Source organism: Panthera uncia, assembly GCF_023721935.1.
Source record: "Panthera uncia isolate 11264 chromosome B2 unlocalized genomic scaffold, Puncia_PCG_1.0 HiC_scaffold_24, whole genome shotgun sequence".
Taxonomy (NCBI): Eukaryota; Metazoa; Chordata; class Mammalia; order Carnivora; family Felidae; genus Panthera; species Panthera uncia.
The window spans coordinates 23,560,710-23,578,357 of record NW_026057580.1 but is presented as its reverse complement, the minus strand read 5'-3'; the positions used below and the strand labels follow the sequence as shown (position 1 = coordinate 23,578,357).

The 17,648-nt window shown below is 38.3% G+C and overlaps 1 protein-coding gene across 4 annotated transcripts in view; it reads left to right on the top strand.

Moving 5' to 3' along the window:
* COL21A1 (collagen type XXI alpha 1 chain) overlaps nt 1-17,648 on the top strand; it is a 170,118-nt gene that overhangs the window by 79,968 nt on the left and 72,502 nt on the right. For all 4 annotated transcript variants that reach the window (XM_049653848.1, XM_049653845.1, XM_049653846.1 and 1 more), the window contains exons 9-11: nt 2,274-2,336; nt 16,595-16,648; nt 16,739-16,792. In XM_049653848.1, coding sequence (XP_049509805.1) covers nt 2,274-2,336; nt 16,595-16,648; nt 16,739-16,792 — 171 coding nt within the window. The remainder of the gene's footprint in view (nt 1-2,273; nt 2,337-16,594; nt 16,649-16,738; nt 16,793-17,648) is intronic.

Sequence of the window (17,648 nt, the reverse complement as noted above, 5' to 3'; positions counted from 1 at the left end):
TTAAAAAAAGTTTAAAATAAATCAACTGGCAAATAGTTCTTGAATCTCTACTTGATAGCATTTTCAACCCCTGCCTCTTCTGCCAAAAAAGGAAGAGTTTGCACAGTCTCAGTTCAAATGATAAATGCAGACTAATCAAGGAAAAACTGAAAGAATTCTACTTAAGAATAAGGAAACAGTTAAGAGCTGCTATCGCATTTCAAAAGAAAAAGACATCAAGTAAAAAGGAATAATTGATTCTTTTTTTTAAAATGTTTTCAAGAGAGAGAGGAGAGCAAGAGACAGGTAGAGGGAGAGAGAGGGAGACACAGAATCCGAAGCAGGCTCCAGGATCTGAGCTGTCAGCACAGAGCCTGATGCGGGACTGGAACTTGGGAACTGTGAGATCATGACCTGAGCCAAAGTTGGACGCTTAACCGACTGAACCACCCAGGCGCCCCTTAAAAATAATTTTTTTTTAGTGTTTATTTTCGAGAGAGAGAGAGAGAGAGAGAGAGAGAGAGATAACAGGGGAGGAATAATTGATTCTTAACTGGATAAGGAAGGAAAACTTCTTGCCAAGAGAAAAAAAAAATGGAATGTGTTGAAAGACCTCAGGTCCGATCTGAACATGGATAAAGGATGGCAGGGAGGCCAGAGATGAAGGTGGATCCTCTCATAATAAGAACAGTAAAACTCAGGGCACCTGAGTGGCTCAGTCAGTTAAGAGTCGCATTCTTGCTTTCTGCTCAGGTCATGATCTCGTGGTCATGGGATTGATCCCCATGTAGGGCTCCATGCTGAACATGGAGACTGTTTAAGATTATTTCTCTCTCTCCCTCTCTCCCCTACTCACTCTCTTTCTCTCTCTCTAAAATTAAAAAAATAAAAATAAAAAAGAGAAAACGCTAACTACCTAGAGAACCAGAGTGTTACTCCTTAATGGAAGTCCTTGGGTTAGAATTATAAATTCTGTCTCTTCAGGAAGACATTACATGTTTCAGCATTATTTTTCTCCCTGGATTTGTAGCTATTCTTTCTCTCTTTTAAAAATGACATTTCCATTTTTCTTAGCCTTTCCTTGTGCTATGCCTCGTGGGCAGTTCCTAAGTGAAAAGCCCATCCCTCCTTCGTTGGCCACTTAATAGAGTTCACATAGTTCTTTCCATTTTTCCTGTTCCATTTTTCAGGAACAAATCTCCCTAACCAGTAGCCTGAAGTAGTATTTCAGACTAGCAGATCTGGCTCTGTGAAAGTACCCTTAGTATTGGTGTTTAGTTAACTTACAATTATTGGGGTCCTGTGTGAATGATTTCTTAAATAATTAATTATTGAACTGAAATCAGTTGTCTTACCTCTAGGCAGGAGTTTACTGATAGTATATGTTTTTAAGCAAGATGCCCCATGTGGATCTCATGGACTCAGTAATAGATTAATACATTAATTTTGAAGTATTTCTTAGAATTAAATTATACAACTCCCTTACCTCACAAAAAACGTTCCCTTTTTTATGGGTGGTGACCATCTGAATGCCATTGGGCAACATACTAGAGTTCCATAAAATGTGCCTGGGTGAATTGTCATATTGTAGGGAATAGTGTTCTTTGGACATCCTTGGATTGTGAAGGCAAAGGTCATGTCTTCATTTCTAGGTATTAAATGTGTTAAAGACTGTGGGGGTTGGGCAGATTGATTTGGCTTGGCTATGCTCTCATGTAAATATTCAGATTTAAAAATTTTAACATTATTAAAGAAACACATTGACTGGAATAAAAGAAATGAGTGTCATACAGCTTTAAACTTGAGTCCCATGTGTAAGATCATAGAGCCTGTGAACTTAAAAAAAAAAAATTGTGAATTGAATTATGACATTATAGGTCATTGATATCTGTAGTGTAACATTTAGAATAAAGACTGTAGACTTACAAATGAAAGATGGCTATTATTGAAACCATATTTGCTAGGACACTTAATTTGTTTAGAATTCTAAAAATGTCCTGCCATAAATACTGACATTTTACATTAGCGAAAGTATCTCACTTGTTATACCTGATATACTCACAGAAGTAAATCCTTTCAACATTTTGCATAATAAAAAGCCTTTATTTGGTAAAGTGGGTGTTTAAAATATGGCATTTTTCTAACCCTATTTTGGGACTTATATTTTTTTTGTTTTGTTTTGTTTTTTAACATACAGAGAGGTACAAATAATGGAATTGGTTTGAACCTTGAAGTGGACTGATTGCATCATTATGGTTTGTCATTTTGTACTGAAGATTTTTTTTCCTTTCTAGGGTGAACCTGGACAGCCTGGGAACCCCGGCTACCCTGGACAATCTGGTCAAGATGGTAAGCCTGTGAGTACTGAAAGCTTAGTCATCTCCAGTACTGGGATTATGTCAAAGTAAAAACTGCACTGGGTAAAGTTAAACAGGCAGGGAAGACTTTATTCAAGACTGTTGTAATAGGGAGAGAGATTGACCTCTACTCAGTGAAACAAAGGAAGGGTTCTTGCGTGCTGGCCTGAGCTAGTGAAAAAGTACTGGAGAACTTTAGGTGGGTGATCAGTGGGGTGGCAGGAATTGAGTTATCCTGAGTTTGGCAGATGTTTTCCTGTGTGATTAGGGCAACTGTCTTTGGTAATTGGCACTTCTCGAAGTTAGGGTCCTACCCTCCCTCAGAGACTGGAAGATCTGGGTACTTCCCTTTCTTGATGAGTGTATTTCAAAGGGATGGCTCCTAGGTCCTTGAGAAAGACATTCGTTGCTAGTTGCAAAACTGACAAGAAATTTTGAAAAGGTTTGCCACTCAGAGGGTCAGAGAAAGTGACAAATTTTCTAGAGTATAAATGCTCTAAGAAGAGGGAGATCAGGAGCCTAGGGTCAGGAAGAAGGCTGTCTGAAGTTTAGTTAACCTGAGGGGAACATTAAGCCTGGTTGGGTCAATAGGATCAGCTTTCCAGTCACTTTTTAGGTGCATTATCCCCAAATTGCATGCATCTTTGTTACATTTAAAAAGTTGTCTAATGAGTATCGATGCATAGCTAGGTTCAGAAATCTTTTTGTCTTTTTCCTTCATGTCTATGGCAGTTTTCAAGTTGAAGATCTTTTTAAAAGTGATATTTTCCTAAGAACATACGTGCACTGGAATATATTGACTAAAAAAATAGTATCTTGTAAGTTTCAAGAGAACTGAGGGAGATTTTTGAATTAAGGAAACATAAAGCAAATCTACTTTAAAGCATTCTAGGCAAATATTTTCAGATAGCTCAGCTGTCAGCATGTTTATAACAGCAAATAAACATGAGGAATTTGCTTTTAAATGTTAGATAATTGTCATCCAAAATATCTCTTTATCATGAAACATTAACTTCTTGCGTGAAGGATGGGAAGGTGTGTATTGTGAGTCAGTAATATTTAAGGAATGAAGGAACCACAGCCTAATGTTAGACTATCACTATCCCAACCATCAGGATAGAGGAGCTTGTTAGTTCCTGAGAGAGGTTTGCTGACAAATTCAATACAAAAATATAGCCAACTTTTGAAGAAGTAGTGATGTGCTGGGGTCTCATACACCAGTTTTGTGTGGGAAAATGGTACACAGGTGAGCCTCTCTGGAGAGAGATTGTTGGAAAAGGGAGTCAGGTCACAAAATGGTGATGCACTAAAGCTGTAGAGAGCTGAGGAGCTGCTGGGTGGCTGGGGTGGTGCTGCTCAACTGACACACTGGGATGCATTCTAAGTGTGATGACAATGCATTTGGGTATTTTGAGATAGGAAGTAACTTTACCTGGCTTATGTTTTAGAAAGATAAATATGAATATTATGTGGAGAGTAGATTATATAGGGCAAGAGTGGAAACAGGAGATGTGTGGGAGGTTATTTCAAGATTCTAAGGGAGAAGTTAAGACTGGCTTGGACAGGTTGACGTGGTGAAAGGGAAGATAAGTGGTCATATTCTGGATTTTTTTTTTTAATGTAAAGCTGACCAGAATTGCTGTCAAATTAGGTGTGAGGCATGAGAGAAAGAGTCGAGGAAGACTCCGAGGATCTTTGTGTGAACAGCTTACTGAGCTGGACAGCCCTGGGAGAGAATGCCTTGTTGCTCCTAGGATGCCCATGGTGCTTGCTAGGATATTAGAGGAATCTTGAGTTCAGGGATGTGAGTTCAGGGAATGAAAGTACACAGTTGGGACTCCTTCGTTTGTAGATTTATCTATATCAAGCCACCAGAGTGGATGCGATCCTTTAGAGAGTAATCACAGATTAGAGAAGAGAAGAAGGCAGTGGACTGAGCCTTGGGCTGTCTTTAGAGGAAAAAGGGGAGGAAGATGCAGCCAAGGAAATTGGGAAAGAAAGACCAATGAAGTAGGAGGAGAACCAGCAGGGGGTGGCATCCCCAGAAGCCAGGGGAAAAAAGCATTTTGAGAAGGGAGTGCTCAGTTGCGTCATTGTTGCTAAGAAGTTTTGAAAAATGAGCTCTATGCCTAGTCCATTGAATTTGCTAGATGGAGGTATTGGGGCCCTTGATAAATGGGGTTTAGGGAAGGTGGGTATAAAAGCTGGATTGAAATGGGTTCAAGAGAAAGTGTGAAGTAAAATGATGACTGAATATAGATGCTTTTTCTGAGGGGTAGAATGAGGAACAGATGAATGGAGCAGTTGCATGGTTAGGATGTGGGATAAAAGGAGGGTTTTTTTAAAAGATGGGAGAGAGGTGCCTGGGTGGCTTAGTTAGGCCTGCGACTCTTGGTTTCTCCTCAGGTCATAATGTCACAGTTTGTGGGATTCTCCCTCCCTCCCTCTCTCTATGCCCCTCCCTCAACTTATGCACCTGAGTGTTCTCTGTCTCTATGCCTCTCTCTCAAAATAAAAAAAACTTAAGAGATGGGACATGTTGTAACATGTTTTTATGATGATGAAAATGAGGCAGAGGAGGAAAATATCCGTGATTTGGGCGATAATGGATGTTTTCAGGAAGAAAACCCTTAGGTAGGTGGGAGGACATTGGTATATAGCATGGGCATTTAAATCTTTCTGTGCCGTTGTAGGCCAAGCTGGTAAGTACAGAAGTAGCTTGGTAGCAATTTGTGGGAAAGAAGGTGAAAAATGTATCATCAGACATTTGAATTGAATGAAACAAATAGGTTCTTAATCTAACATCTCCTCTTTGCCTTTAGCCTCAACTCCTGTAACATGGCAACATTTTCCTCGGAGTTTCTTATATCCCAGCTGTTCTCACTTCATAACTTAAAGTGTCATGTCACTTGGTGGCATTCCTCACTGTGACTCCCGCGGCCCGGTGATGGTGCTGCCTGAGGCCCTGTGTGAACTCTTCCCTAATCACACTGGGTGGTGGGATGCCCTGGAGACCCTTTCCTGGGCCCTACTCTGTCTGGGTACTGGTAGCTGTGGTGCTTTCCCCCTCGAAGCAGATACACGACATGCTGAAATATCATCTGCTGGCACCTCGTAATGACACAGAGCTCCTCTGAGAGCACTACTAAATTATTTAGTAATAATAATTTAGTATAACAATTAATTATAATAATATTAATTAGTTATATAATTATAAATATTAGTTATATAAGTACTTATATTAATATATTAGTAATATTATATGTAATATATTAATATACACGAATACATATTAATGTATGTTAATATATTATTGTAATAATTAATATATTACTATATAATTAATATATGTTAACAATATAAATTCAATAATATAGATAATATATATAAATTATAACTATATACAATTGTATTAAATTATAATTTTACTAAATTAGTTATAGAATTAATATTAATTGTATAATAATAATTTAGTATAAGTTATTCAATATATCGAGGTGAGTGCTGAGCAAGCTTTTCACAGGCTATCAGCTCTAGTTTGCTTTTTTTTTTCCTTATTAAATATTTTGTCACGAATGAAGTACTGGAAACTAGTTGCAATAAGCCTGATCTAATAATCATGGATATTGCTTTATGACTTTTATCTAAGCTATAATGGATTTATTATGTCATCTCATTGAGTACATGTGTATGTGTTTGTATGTGTATATGACTTTATGTATAGTTATAGGGATAGGTACATAGTACCTGATATGAGAGGTTAGATGGTATTAGAGAATATCTGATGTTAGAGAAAAGACAGAATAATGTCCACATCCTAATCTCTAAGACCTGTAAATGTATTGATTAGGAACTCTGCACACATGATTAAATCAAGGATCTTGAGATGCAAAGATTATCCTGTGGAAATTTATCTGAGTGGCCGGTATAATCACAACGATCCGTATTGGAGGGAGGTAGGGGTGTCAGAGTCAGGGGAGGAGATGTCATGACAGAAGCAGAGATCAGGATGAGGTGTCCATGTCCAAGGAATGTTGGTAGCATCCGGAAGCTGGTAAAGGGAAAGAGCACTTTTCCCTCTAGAACCTTTAGAGGGAATGCAGGCCCGCTGACATGATGAGTTTAGCTCCCTAAAGCCATGTTGGACTTCTGACCTACAGAACTACAAGTGTGTGTGTTAGTTTAAGCCATTATGTTTGGGGTAATTCGTTACAGCAGCAATAAGAAACGGTTTCTCTAATGTTAATCTGTTTACCCAAAGGTGCAACTTTTCCTAAATCTCTCCTTTTCCCTGTAGGAAATCTGTAGGAGATAGGAGTCGGGGCAGGAAGAGAAAGTGAGTCTGGGAGCCAGAACAGCTGAAGGTCATTAGTGTGTGTCCAGGGCCAGTGCACAGCGGGAGTGGGAAGGTGTGGGTGGAGTCTCTGGCTGGCGATTGAAGCCATCTGGACCAAGGAAAGTTGGATGGAACAATTCGAAGGGAATTCTGCTTTGTTTGGATTTGGTTCTGTGCAATCCCCTTCAATAAGCAGCTTGAATCTCTTTCACATAACCAGGCCAAGTCAACTAAAGCTTTAAATAGGAATTATTCCATTTTGGAGAAATACTAATTTTCATAAGGAAAATGCCTTCAAACAAAATGAAAGAGCGATTTTCAAATTCTTCCCCTCCTTTCTTGATTTCTATCAGCAGTGTCTGAGCATATTACTATTTTGCTATTCTATCATTATATAGAGAGAAGCAGCGGAAATATTTCTATATCCTGCTAGGTAGTTCAGAGTAGTGCTATTAGTAAAGACATTATACTGCTATGACATTGATTTTTTTTGAAAGAAGGCCTACTATGAAAATATATAGGACTGTTTTATGATTTTGTAGTAGTGTTTGTTTCTGTCTGTTTTCTGTCATTATTAAGTACTCTTCATGAACTAAAGTACTTTATGAAACCAAAGCCCTTGCTGGCTGTTGGAGAGATCTGAGCCTGTTTTGCCCTCTGTTTTGCTTTTAAAAAATGCTTCGGTTTCATGGGCCTCAGTTTCTTCATCTGGGAAATGAGAAGATGGTGCCAGATGAGGCCCATGTTCTGTCCAATGTTGATTTTCTAAGATTCCGTGAAGGCCATCACATTTACTGAGAGAGAAAGGTAAGCTAGAATAAACTGTCAAAATCTGGAGTTGGTTTTCTGTATTATTGGCTTAAGTGATTCAGGAATATTGATAGCACAGTGCTACCAATAGACAGAAGAATAGATTGGTCAATGAGCCCCACTCCATGATGCAGCACCCCTCTTTGTCCCCACCCCCACCCCTTCATTGTACCCCTGTGTCATCTAGAGATTCCAGAAAGTGGCTAGCTGTCTATGGAGGGTTCAACTTTACAGAAGTAGTCAACACACATGGGGAATTTCAAAGTTACCTGACTTGATCAAACTACAAATACGAGGGATGGGGCAAGTTAGTAGGAGATGAATTTGTGTACATAGGAGGGAGAAAGGAGGGGAGATCAAATAGGGTTCTTCAGGCCATTGTGATGACTTTGGCTTTCAGTTGAAGTGAACTGAGGAACCACTGGAGGATTTAAGTAAAGGACTGATGTGATGTAACTTACTTACAAACAAAAGTACTCTAACTTCTGAGTTGAGAATAGATTTTAGGGAGATGAGGGCACAAGCAGGATCAGTTAGGCTCTTAAAATAACCCAAGAGTAAGATGATGGCAGCTAGCATCAGGATAGTAAGTAGTGAGGCAAAGAGAACTGCGACTTTCTGGGGGTATTTTGAAGTTAGAGCTGATGGAATTTGATGATGTACCCTGCCTGAGTTTGAGGGAGAGAAGTCAAAGGAGACTCCAGTGAGATGTGGAAGGATGGATACGGAAACTAGGGCAAGGGAAATTAAGAGTTTGGTTTAGGATATATTAAAATTTTATCAGATGGTCAAGTAGAATTTTTTTAAAGATTATTTTTGGGGTGCCTGGCTGGCTCAGTCATTAAGCATCCAACTCTTGATCTCAGGTCTTGATCTCAGAGTCATGAATTCAAGCACTGTGTTGGGCTCTGCGCTGGCTGTGAAGCCTACTTGAAGGAAAAAAAAGATTAAAAAAAATTTTTTTAAAGTAATCTCTACATCCAGCATGGGGCTTGAATCCACAACCCTAAGGTCAAGAGTCGCATGCTTAACTGATTGATCCAGCCAGCTGCCCCTATTCAAGTACAAATTTTAAGTGGTAGTTGAATATAGAAGTCTGACAGTCAGAGTGATTTTCCTCTTGTCCTTTTCTATAGGAGTGATAGTATGTTTCATGTTGATTAGTAAGAGCTTCCTATACACTAAGAGAATCAATTCTTTGACATCTATGTTGTAAATGTTTCTTTTAATTATTTATTTGGTTTATAGTTTTGTTTTAATTTCTAGTAATGTAAAATTTTGTCACAATTAAATGTTCTGTTATTTCTTCCAGTGTTTTTTTTTTTTTTTTTGAACATTACTGTATTCATTTACTGTATTATGATTTTTGAGAATTTTAATTCTTGACTTCACTTTTGGAATTTATTTTGGCATTTGCGGTGACATGGAGATCCAAAAAGATTTAGCGAACTTGGAGAATGGCTGTTCTAATGTAGTGAAATTCAACCCAAATAAACGTATGGCTCTTACTTGTCTGGGATGTGTTATTTAAATTTAACCTTGGTGAAAAGGGATTTGTAATGGGGTTGCCTGAAAGGCTGATGCAATACTTGGCATTGTTAGTAAATATATAATGTCTATATTAAGAAAGATGACAGTCCTGCTTTTGAAGTGTTAGATTTGGTTTGGATACTATGGGGAATTGTAGAATTTGGATTTGACTTACAAGAGAGAGATGGGGAGAGAGTGAAAACTCAGAAGAATGTCTGTCAGGGAGAATTGACTGTACCTCAGGTGTAATCCAAACAAGAGGTGCTGTTTTAAAATTAGTCAAGAGTGTTGGTAGAGAATGGAAGGAAAGGGAAGAAATCTGGCAGTTAGGTTTGCAGAGTAAGCGTGACAGGAGGTGAATAATTAGTAGTAGAACAATAAGACCCATGAGACAAGTTTTTATGTTTTCCTCAGACTCTTAACATGGTGCCAGTTGTGGACTCAACAGTTTAAGAGCTGTGGGCAATTTGGGGCTGAGTGCCATGAAGATTAAGGCCTGGAAAATGGGGTACGTGAGGTTACAAGCCAAAGGAATGGCTGTTACTTAGCTTAGAAAAGAGAATTGTAAGAAGAGGCTTACTGAAATGTGTATACAATACACATCTAGAGAAAACTATTTCTACCTGAGCTCTTACTTCACCTCAGTTTGGATTCCTTTAGCAAAAAGGTTTATTGTCTCACTGTCTCCCTGTACTATAAAATACATGCACATGCATGATCAAACCCCTCTTGAGAGTCTTACTGGTAAACTAAAATTTGGACCACTTGCCTCAAATGAACTATCTTCCACTTGGGCAGTTTATCTCCCTTTTGTAAAATAAAATGTGATTTAAAATTTTTCTGTAAAGCTTTCCTAGACAAAGCTTGGTCCACTAGCTAATTCATTTTTCTCGAACACACCCCTTATGTAAATCTCCTGTATGGATCTCTCCATGTTTTCCTCATGGGCCTCTTAAGTACATTACTTATTTTTTTTTTATATTATGGATAGTATATACAATAATGATGTGTATGTAGATATTTTATAGAAATGTTACTTGTCTGGTTTTTTTAAATTTTTTTTTTAATGTTCATTTATTTTTGAGACAGAGAGAGACAGAGCATGAACGGGGGAGGGTCAGAGAGAGGGAGACACAGAATTTGAAACAGGCTCCAGGCTCTGAGCTGTCAGCACAGAGCCCGACGTGGGGCTCGAACTCACGGACCGCGAAATCACGACCTGAGCCGAAGTCGGACGCTTAACCAACTGAGCCACCCAGGCGCCCCATTACTTGTCTGTTTAAATTCTTGAAGGAATTGATTGATAACACAACTAGCATGTGTGATTTTAAAGATAAATTTATGCTTATATTTTGTATTGTTTTGATTGTAATCTGTATGAATGCAGGGCTGTTTCTGCCATTATTTTAGAGCCATCAGTAGTAGTGACTGGTTGGGCACCATAAACATTTATATGTTTGTTTTCTTATTATTTCATTCATCCATTCATATACCTGACATTGATTGGGTATTTACTTTGCTCTTGGCACTGTTATAGTTTGAGGAGATATGCAATGAACAAAAAAGACAAAACCCGCCATTTTGAAGCTCACATTCTGCTAGGGAGGGACAACAATAATGACTATACAATAATAATAATAATAATAATAATAATAAGTGATATCAGATTGTGGTAATTACTATGGAAAAAATATAGCAGAACAGAAAGAGAATGAGGCTAGTTATTGGTCACTTCTCTTTGAATAGAAAATGTTACTATTAGAAATTTAGGAAGTAAGAACTACTAAAGATGCTATTGGTTACCTTAAAAAGTTGCATATTTTCCTTTTGTTTTTTTAAATGTTTACTTATTTTGAGAGAGCAAGAGCGCGAGTGAGCAGGGGAGTGGCAGAGAGAGAGGGAGGGACAGAATCCCAAGCAGACTCCACAGTCAGCACCAAGCTCGATTCAGGGCTTGAACTCATGAACTGTGAAATCATGACCTGAGCCAAAGTTAAGAGTCAGACCTTAACCGACTGAGCCATCCAGCAACACTGTACATTTTCCTTTTGAAATAAGCTTAGAATAACTTCAAGTGCAGTCATACTCAGGGAATGAGGCAATTTACCTAAGCTTAATTAAGTTTTGTGAATCTGAGAACCAAGCTGCATCTATAGAGGTTGTCAAAGGTAGGCAGTGTTTTTCTTTTATGTGCTTAAGCTCAAGGCAAAATATCATAGGAAAGCAGGTGATGTGTTCCATATTTATCACTCATCCACTCTTACTTAAGGGTGGGAGAATTAGATATAGATTAAATTTCATTTATAGTAAATGTAGTCTGCTTTGAGTAGAAATTTTGTCCCCCAACAAAAGTCTATATCTTCCCATTGTCAAATGTAAATTTTTTATGTTAGTCCACAAAAATACATTAAAAAAATTGTGCTATTATTTGGCAACCAAATAATAGTATTTTACTCCAGATTCCCCCACTCAGTTAGTGATACATTATCTGCCATCCACTGCACAAATCAGAAACCTGGGCATCATACTATAACTTCAGATTCCTGACATCCTGTAGCTCATCATCAGGTTGAATTAAATACAACTTGAATGGACTCAGGTTCTACCTACCATTATCTCTCTCCTGCAGGAACCTCCCACTTGGTCTTTCTGCTTCTCCCTGCCACTTATAATTATCTCCATAGTGTAGCAAGCAAGCTTCTCAGAGCTGCAGTCTGATTGTGTGACCCTCTGGTATAGTGGATTGGTTAAAGACCAAAAACCATGGAGCACCTGGGTGGCTCAGTTGGTTAAGTGTCCAACTTTGGATTAGGTCATGATCTCACGGTTCATGGGTTCAAGCCCCACATTGGGCTGTGTGCTGACAGTTCAGAGGCTGGAGCCTGCTTTGGATTCTGTGTCTCCCTCTCTTTATGCCCCTCCCCTGCTCACACTCTCTCTCTCTCTCAAAAATAAATATTTAAAAAAATCCTTCATAAGACCCACAAGCTGTGCATGAAAGCTGCAGTCTACTGTCCAGTCTTGTTTGCAGCATGCTTCCCCATGTGCTGTCTCTTTTGTCTCCATGGATATGTCTCATCTTGTCATGCTTCATGGCACATTTTGAAGGGCTTCCTCTTCTGCACTGTGCTTCCTTTAGTGTTCCTTTGAGCTTGTCTCTTCAGAAAGCTTCCCTATCTACTCTTCACCTCCCATAGCATTCCAGTTCTTTCTTAGATCTTAGCTTGGGTTTAATTTTACATATATTAATGAGATGTATTAGTCAAGTAATTTGAGCAGTCAGTTAAAGCATATAAACTATTGGACTGGTAGTTCAGTTAGGTGGCAAATGAGTTTCTACATTAGTTACACATGACAAGACAGATTTATGAATATTTTTTGAATTTAGTTATGTTGAGCTATAAAGTGTGCTGGTGGCAAGAAGAATCCACAGTGGATATTCAAAATATACACTTGATTTAGGTTACTTAGTTACCATGGCTGTATACTTAAGAGTATCTGTGGGAATTTTGGAAAACTTTGAAGAAAATTAATGTAATAGAATAAACTTTGAATCACATTCTTACATTTCAGAAAGAAGAGTGACATCCAAAATTATTTCTCTGTATTTTATTCTCATTTTTAGAGTTTAGAGCACTGAAAGAAAATTGATTACTCTATCCTCCTCACTACTTGAGAAGATCTGTATGTTTAGATTGGCAGAATATTTTATGGCCTGATCAGAATTGGGCTCAGAAGAGATTGTGACCCTTGCACATTTGCTGATTTTATTTCCTTAATTTCCATTTCAATGCTATACATCTTTCCTGGAGCATTATAACTATGAATCATGGAAGGAAATTAAATTGATTCTGTATTCTTCAACCCTACAATTTGGCAGTGAGAATATTTTTTTCCTAAAAAATGACTCATTTACAAAAAGACTTTCTGTGAACGTGGAAAAGACTTTACTGTCAGAAATCTTGCACATGGCTGTAGGGTGGATATTTGGACCTGCTAATAATTGCAAAATGGCAAAATTAGTGTTGAACAGTATTGATCAAAGATCATGTGAAATTTGCAGGCCCACCTGAAAACACAGAAGCCTGTGTATTCAGAACAATAAAAACTCAGTGAGCTATATGGAAAGCTTATCATTTTTTCTGTTTCAGGGCATTTTCCTTGTTCAAGTGTACCCTGCTATGAGTCAACCAGTGTTTAGTTCTTGCTCCTCTTGGAAATTGTTGTGTGTTGTAATATTCCTCCCTGTTAACCTTTATTTTCCTGATTTTTAGTCCAAATTTCATTTTTCTGAATTTCATCCAATTTCTTCTGGTGGTTTATCCTGGGATCCCCCAGCGTGGATGTGGTTTTGGTTTTTCTTAATTTTGTTACTAATCATGCTTCCTCTAGCTTTTAAAATAATCTTTGAATTTCTTTATATAACTAAGTTTTCTAGAATGCCTCTCACCGTAAGTTAAAAAAAATCCCACATCAACTTGGTTCTCATATTGTGGGAAGCATTTGTTATTTTTTGTATTGCAGTTCTTCAAAAGACAAAACAAACAGGGCCATTATAAAATACACTGAAGCCTTGTTCACATGTTCACCATTAGATCTATATGAATGTTGCAAAAGGGTTAAATCATGATGATGACTGGATCTGCCATTCCTCATGTGCTAGTGGTGCCCATTAAGGCTACAGAATAACATTTTGCAGAAGTGTTCTCATGGTTTTGTACAATAGCCATTGAATCTGAAGAACATAAAAAGAAAAACTCACATTTGAGTTTTTAGCATCTGCCAGGCATTTTCACCTGTGACTCCATTTGTTTCTTTTCAGAAGTTAAGTGGGCACTGTTATCCTGGTTTGTGGTTAAGAAACTGACACTTAGCTAGGCAAAGTTAGTCAAAATCCTGTAGAAAGTAAAGGGAGGAGCAAAAATTCAGCCCAAGGTCTTCCAATTTCAAGATTCATTGTCTTTCCACTTTATTGAGTTGCCTCCCAGGATTTGGGGATATGAACACTCCGCCTGAGGTCACATTATGAGTCAGAGGTGAGCTGGGAACACAGTCTGGGGCATCTCCACATTGCTTTAATCCATTAAAATGTGATGTGTCTTCTCTAACAAATGGATCATATTAATTTACTTCTTCGAAGAAGAGAACAGCTTTTGATCTTCTACAAAAGATTCGTTTTGTAAAAAAAGTAATAAAGCAGATACGACATTTGGCTTAACTTTTGAAAAAATGTGAAAAAAATAATTCATTACAGTGAACTTTGCAGATGACCGGCCATTTTGATAAATAGCCAATCTCCATGGTAACTTTCTTTTGAGGAATTTTATGAACATTCATATTCTTTGGGCACTCAGAATTCTAAACAACTTAAAAGCAGCCTGGCAAATATGCTTTTTTGAATCTGATTAATTATCCTAGAATCATAAGATCAGATCTACCATGAAGCATTTTCTGATAAGAGAGTGTTCCTACTGACTCTATCAACTAACGAATAACTTTGGGCAAGTTATTTAATCTTATGTGCCTCAGATTCCTCATCTGAAAATAAGGATAATACAGCACCTACATTAATTAAAGGGTGATTGTGAGGGTTACATGAATTAAGTGAAGTACTTAATCTGGACTTTGGTGAATTCTGTATAAATCATTGCTATTATTGTTTCTCCCGATTACGGCAGCCTGTTGTAAATCCTATCAGACTGTCCAGAGAAGTGCATACAGGTTTTTGAAGGATATGGAGGCATCCTAAGTGGCAGCAGTTATAAGTAACCTAACTCTCTTGGGCATATGCTACCAGTGACAGAGTTGAAATTTAATTCCAGACCTATCTGATTGCAAAGTGGTTGAAGGAAAGAGATTCAGTGGTAACTAGAGTGGTAGAGATAAGAGGCTGAGCAAACGGTGTGAATTGACTTTGTTCTTTCTTCCTACCATTCTTGGGAACACGAAGGCATGACTAAAACTTGAATTTGCTACCGGTAGCGGCCCAAACATAACCTTGTTTCTTCGGGAAAGGGATTTTATGCAGTGTGGATTACATGAAGGTAAATTCTTCTAAAGTTTGATTAACCCAAAATGCCAAATGCTCTGTTCAATGCTGCAAATGAAGAAATGAATTGGACTGGGTTTCCCATATCAAGGGGGCACATAATCCCATGACACTTGAGACAGTGGCCACCCAGAGAGCATATGTTGGGCTTGAAAGCTGCAGGTTGTTTAATATGGAGCGTGGAAAGGTTTGTTATGAGACTCATTCACTGGTGAAGCAAAATGTTTAAGGATTGGGCACAGGGATTCAAGAGAAGAATTTGTTGAGAAATCCTGGAGGAAGCGTGATGATACACTCTGATAAACTCTGAAGAACTGAAAGAGTATGAAGGAAAGGATCATGCTTGGTGGTAGGAATTATATAGTTTATCATTTGGAGAGTGAGAGCGTTTTACAGAATAAAAAATGTGAGTGAATGTAAAGGGAGAAAACCAATAAGACTGATGTTGCTGAGACAACTATTAATGTTATTAGTATTGTTAGACCTAGCAAATAGTAAAAGGAATATTTGAAAATGGGAGTGGTAAAGCAGGGAATTTTGCTATCTCTAAAATCATAGCTAAAAATGTGCTGACAAGTGAGTGGGTGAATACAAAAAGCAGCCGTAAATAGCCACATGGAAATGAAGCTTTTGGATTTAACAATGAAGATGTAATTGGAAACACTAATGACATCTGTTTTAATATTATTGACAACAGAAAGCTATATCCAAACAGTAAGACCCGAGAGAGATGGGATCTGAGTAAGAACGTGAAATGTGTTTGTAGGTGCCAGGTGGTCTAAGTCAACGTGACATTGACCTAGGGAAACCTAGACAAATGTTGAGGGCCTGCAAGTTTGTTCTGGAGTTTAATTGCCATGTGCTGAGTGAAGAATGAATAGTTTGCCTTGTTGAAACAGTTGTGCTGTTTTGCCAAAGGCCCGGTTTCTGGAGGGATATGTAAGAAGCAGTGGAGACCAAAGTGACCCTTGCCTCAACAGACAGCCCAGCCTTGGGAGGTGGGGGAGACATGTCACAGCCATGCTCATGGATAACATCAGCAGCTTTCTAAAATGAGCAGTCCAAAGGCTGTTAAAAACTTACTCTGAGGAATAACATTTATCAAGTCTTAATTTATTCCAAGGATTAACTCAAATGGCCATTAATCAGGTGGTTTAAAAATGTAGTCCATTTGTATAATCCTCCAATCTTATGTGTTTTTCTCTCGAATATGTTAAATATGTTTCTGTGTGCAAAACATTTTTTTGGGGGGGAGCTGTGAACATTGGCTCTGTTTTTGCAAATCCAAAGCTTCCTTTTAATTGAAGCATTTTTGTTTATTTTTATTAATCTAGAGATATTTGAGACCGTTTCCCTAAAGACTGGAGGATATTAATTCCTTATTCAGCATTTGAAACTTTGTTATTTTTGTTTCTTAGACAGTCACCAAGTGAAGTCTTAAGTGTAAGACATTCCAGACAAGAGTAAATCCTGGATTCCTGCTCTTAGTGAGTATGACGAAATATTAATTATTTTGTGTTTCCTTTTCTTTAGGGATATCAAGGAATTGCAGGATCACCAGGTGTCCCAGGATCCCCTGGCATACAAGTATGTGATTCATAGATACACATTGTAGAATTATCGTTTCTAGTGAACCCAAAACATAACTAACCGGATTTTATTTTGTGCTTGATTTAGGGAGTTCAAGGACTACCAGGTTACAAAGGAGAACCAGGGAGAGATGGTGAAAAGGTAAATGCACACAAACAAAAATGTGTCCAGTCACTTTGGTCATTCAAGGAAGACAAAGGATGTTACCTATGACGACTCCCATTCAGTAGTGTTCACCTTGGTGAATTGCAAGATATGTGGGCTCAGAAATTTGTCAGTGGTCATTGGCTAATAAAGCTCACAGAAGGTTTTTGTCACTAGATGAAATACGTTGTAACTAGATGACCACTGTCAGATGAAACAGGTATTGGCATTGCCCTGATGCCGTGTTCCCGTGTTCTCTCCTTGTGGTTAAACTCTGAGGGGGGGATTACCTTCTTAGAAGGGAGAGAACTATGTGAATGGAATATGTTCCTGTTAGCCACAGATAGCCCAATTCTAATATGTCCCTCTCCTTAATAGATACCTATCTGGTGCTTCTTTCATAGGTTTATTGAGGATCAAATGAGACAATATAATGTGTGAAAAATATTTATTATGTTTCCTGGTGCAGGGCCTGCCTGCCTTTCTCTCTTTCTCTTTCTCTCTCTCTCTCTCTCTCTCTCTCTCTCTGTCTCTGCACAAGGGGGGGAGAGGGAGAGATAGAATCCTCAGTAGGCTTCACACTCACCAAGGAGCCTGACGTGGGGCTCGATCTCACGACCCGACCTCATGACCTGAGATGAAATCAAGAGTCGGACACTTACCCAACTGAGCCACCCAGGTGCTCTGGTACAGGGTCTTTCTTAAATAAACAGTTGTTTTTGTACTGTTCTGTTTTGTTCATCCAAGTAGCATGGTTGCAGTTGGGATGTAGCATGGGGTAGGTTGGCATATGTCATGGGCATAACATGGGTTGAAACAATCCCAAGGGCAAATAGGAGGTTTAGTGGCCAGA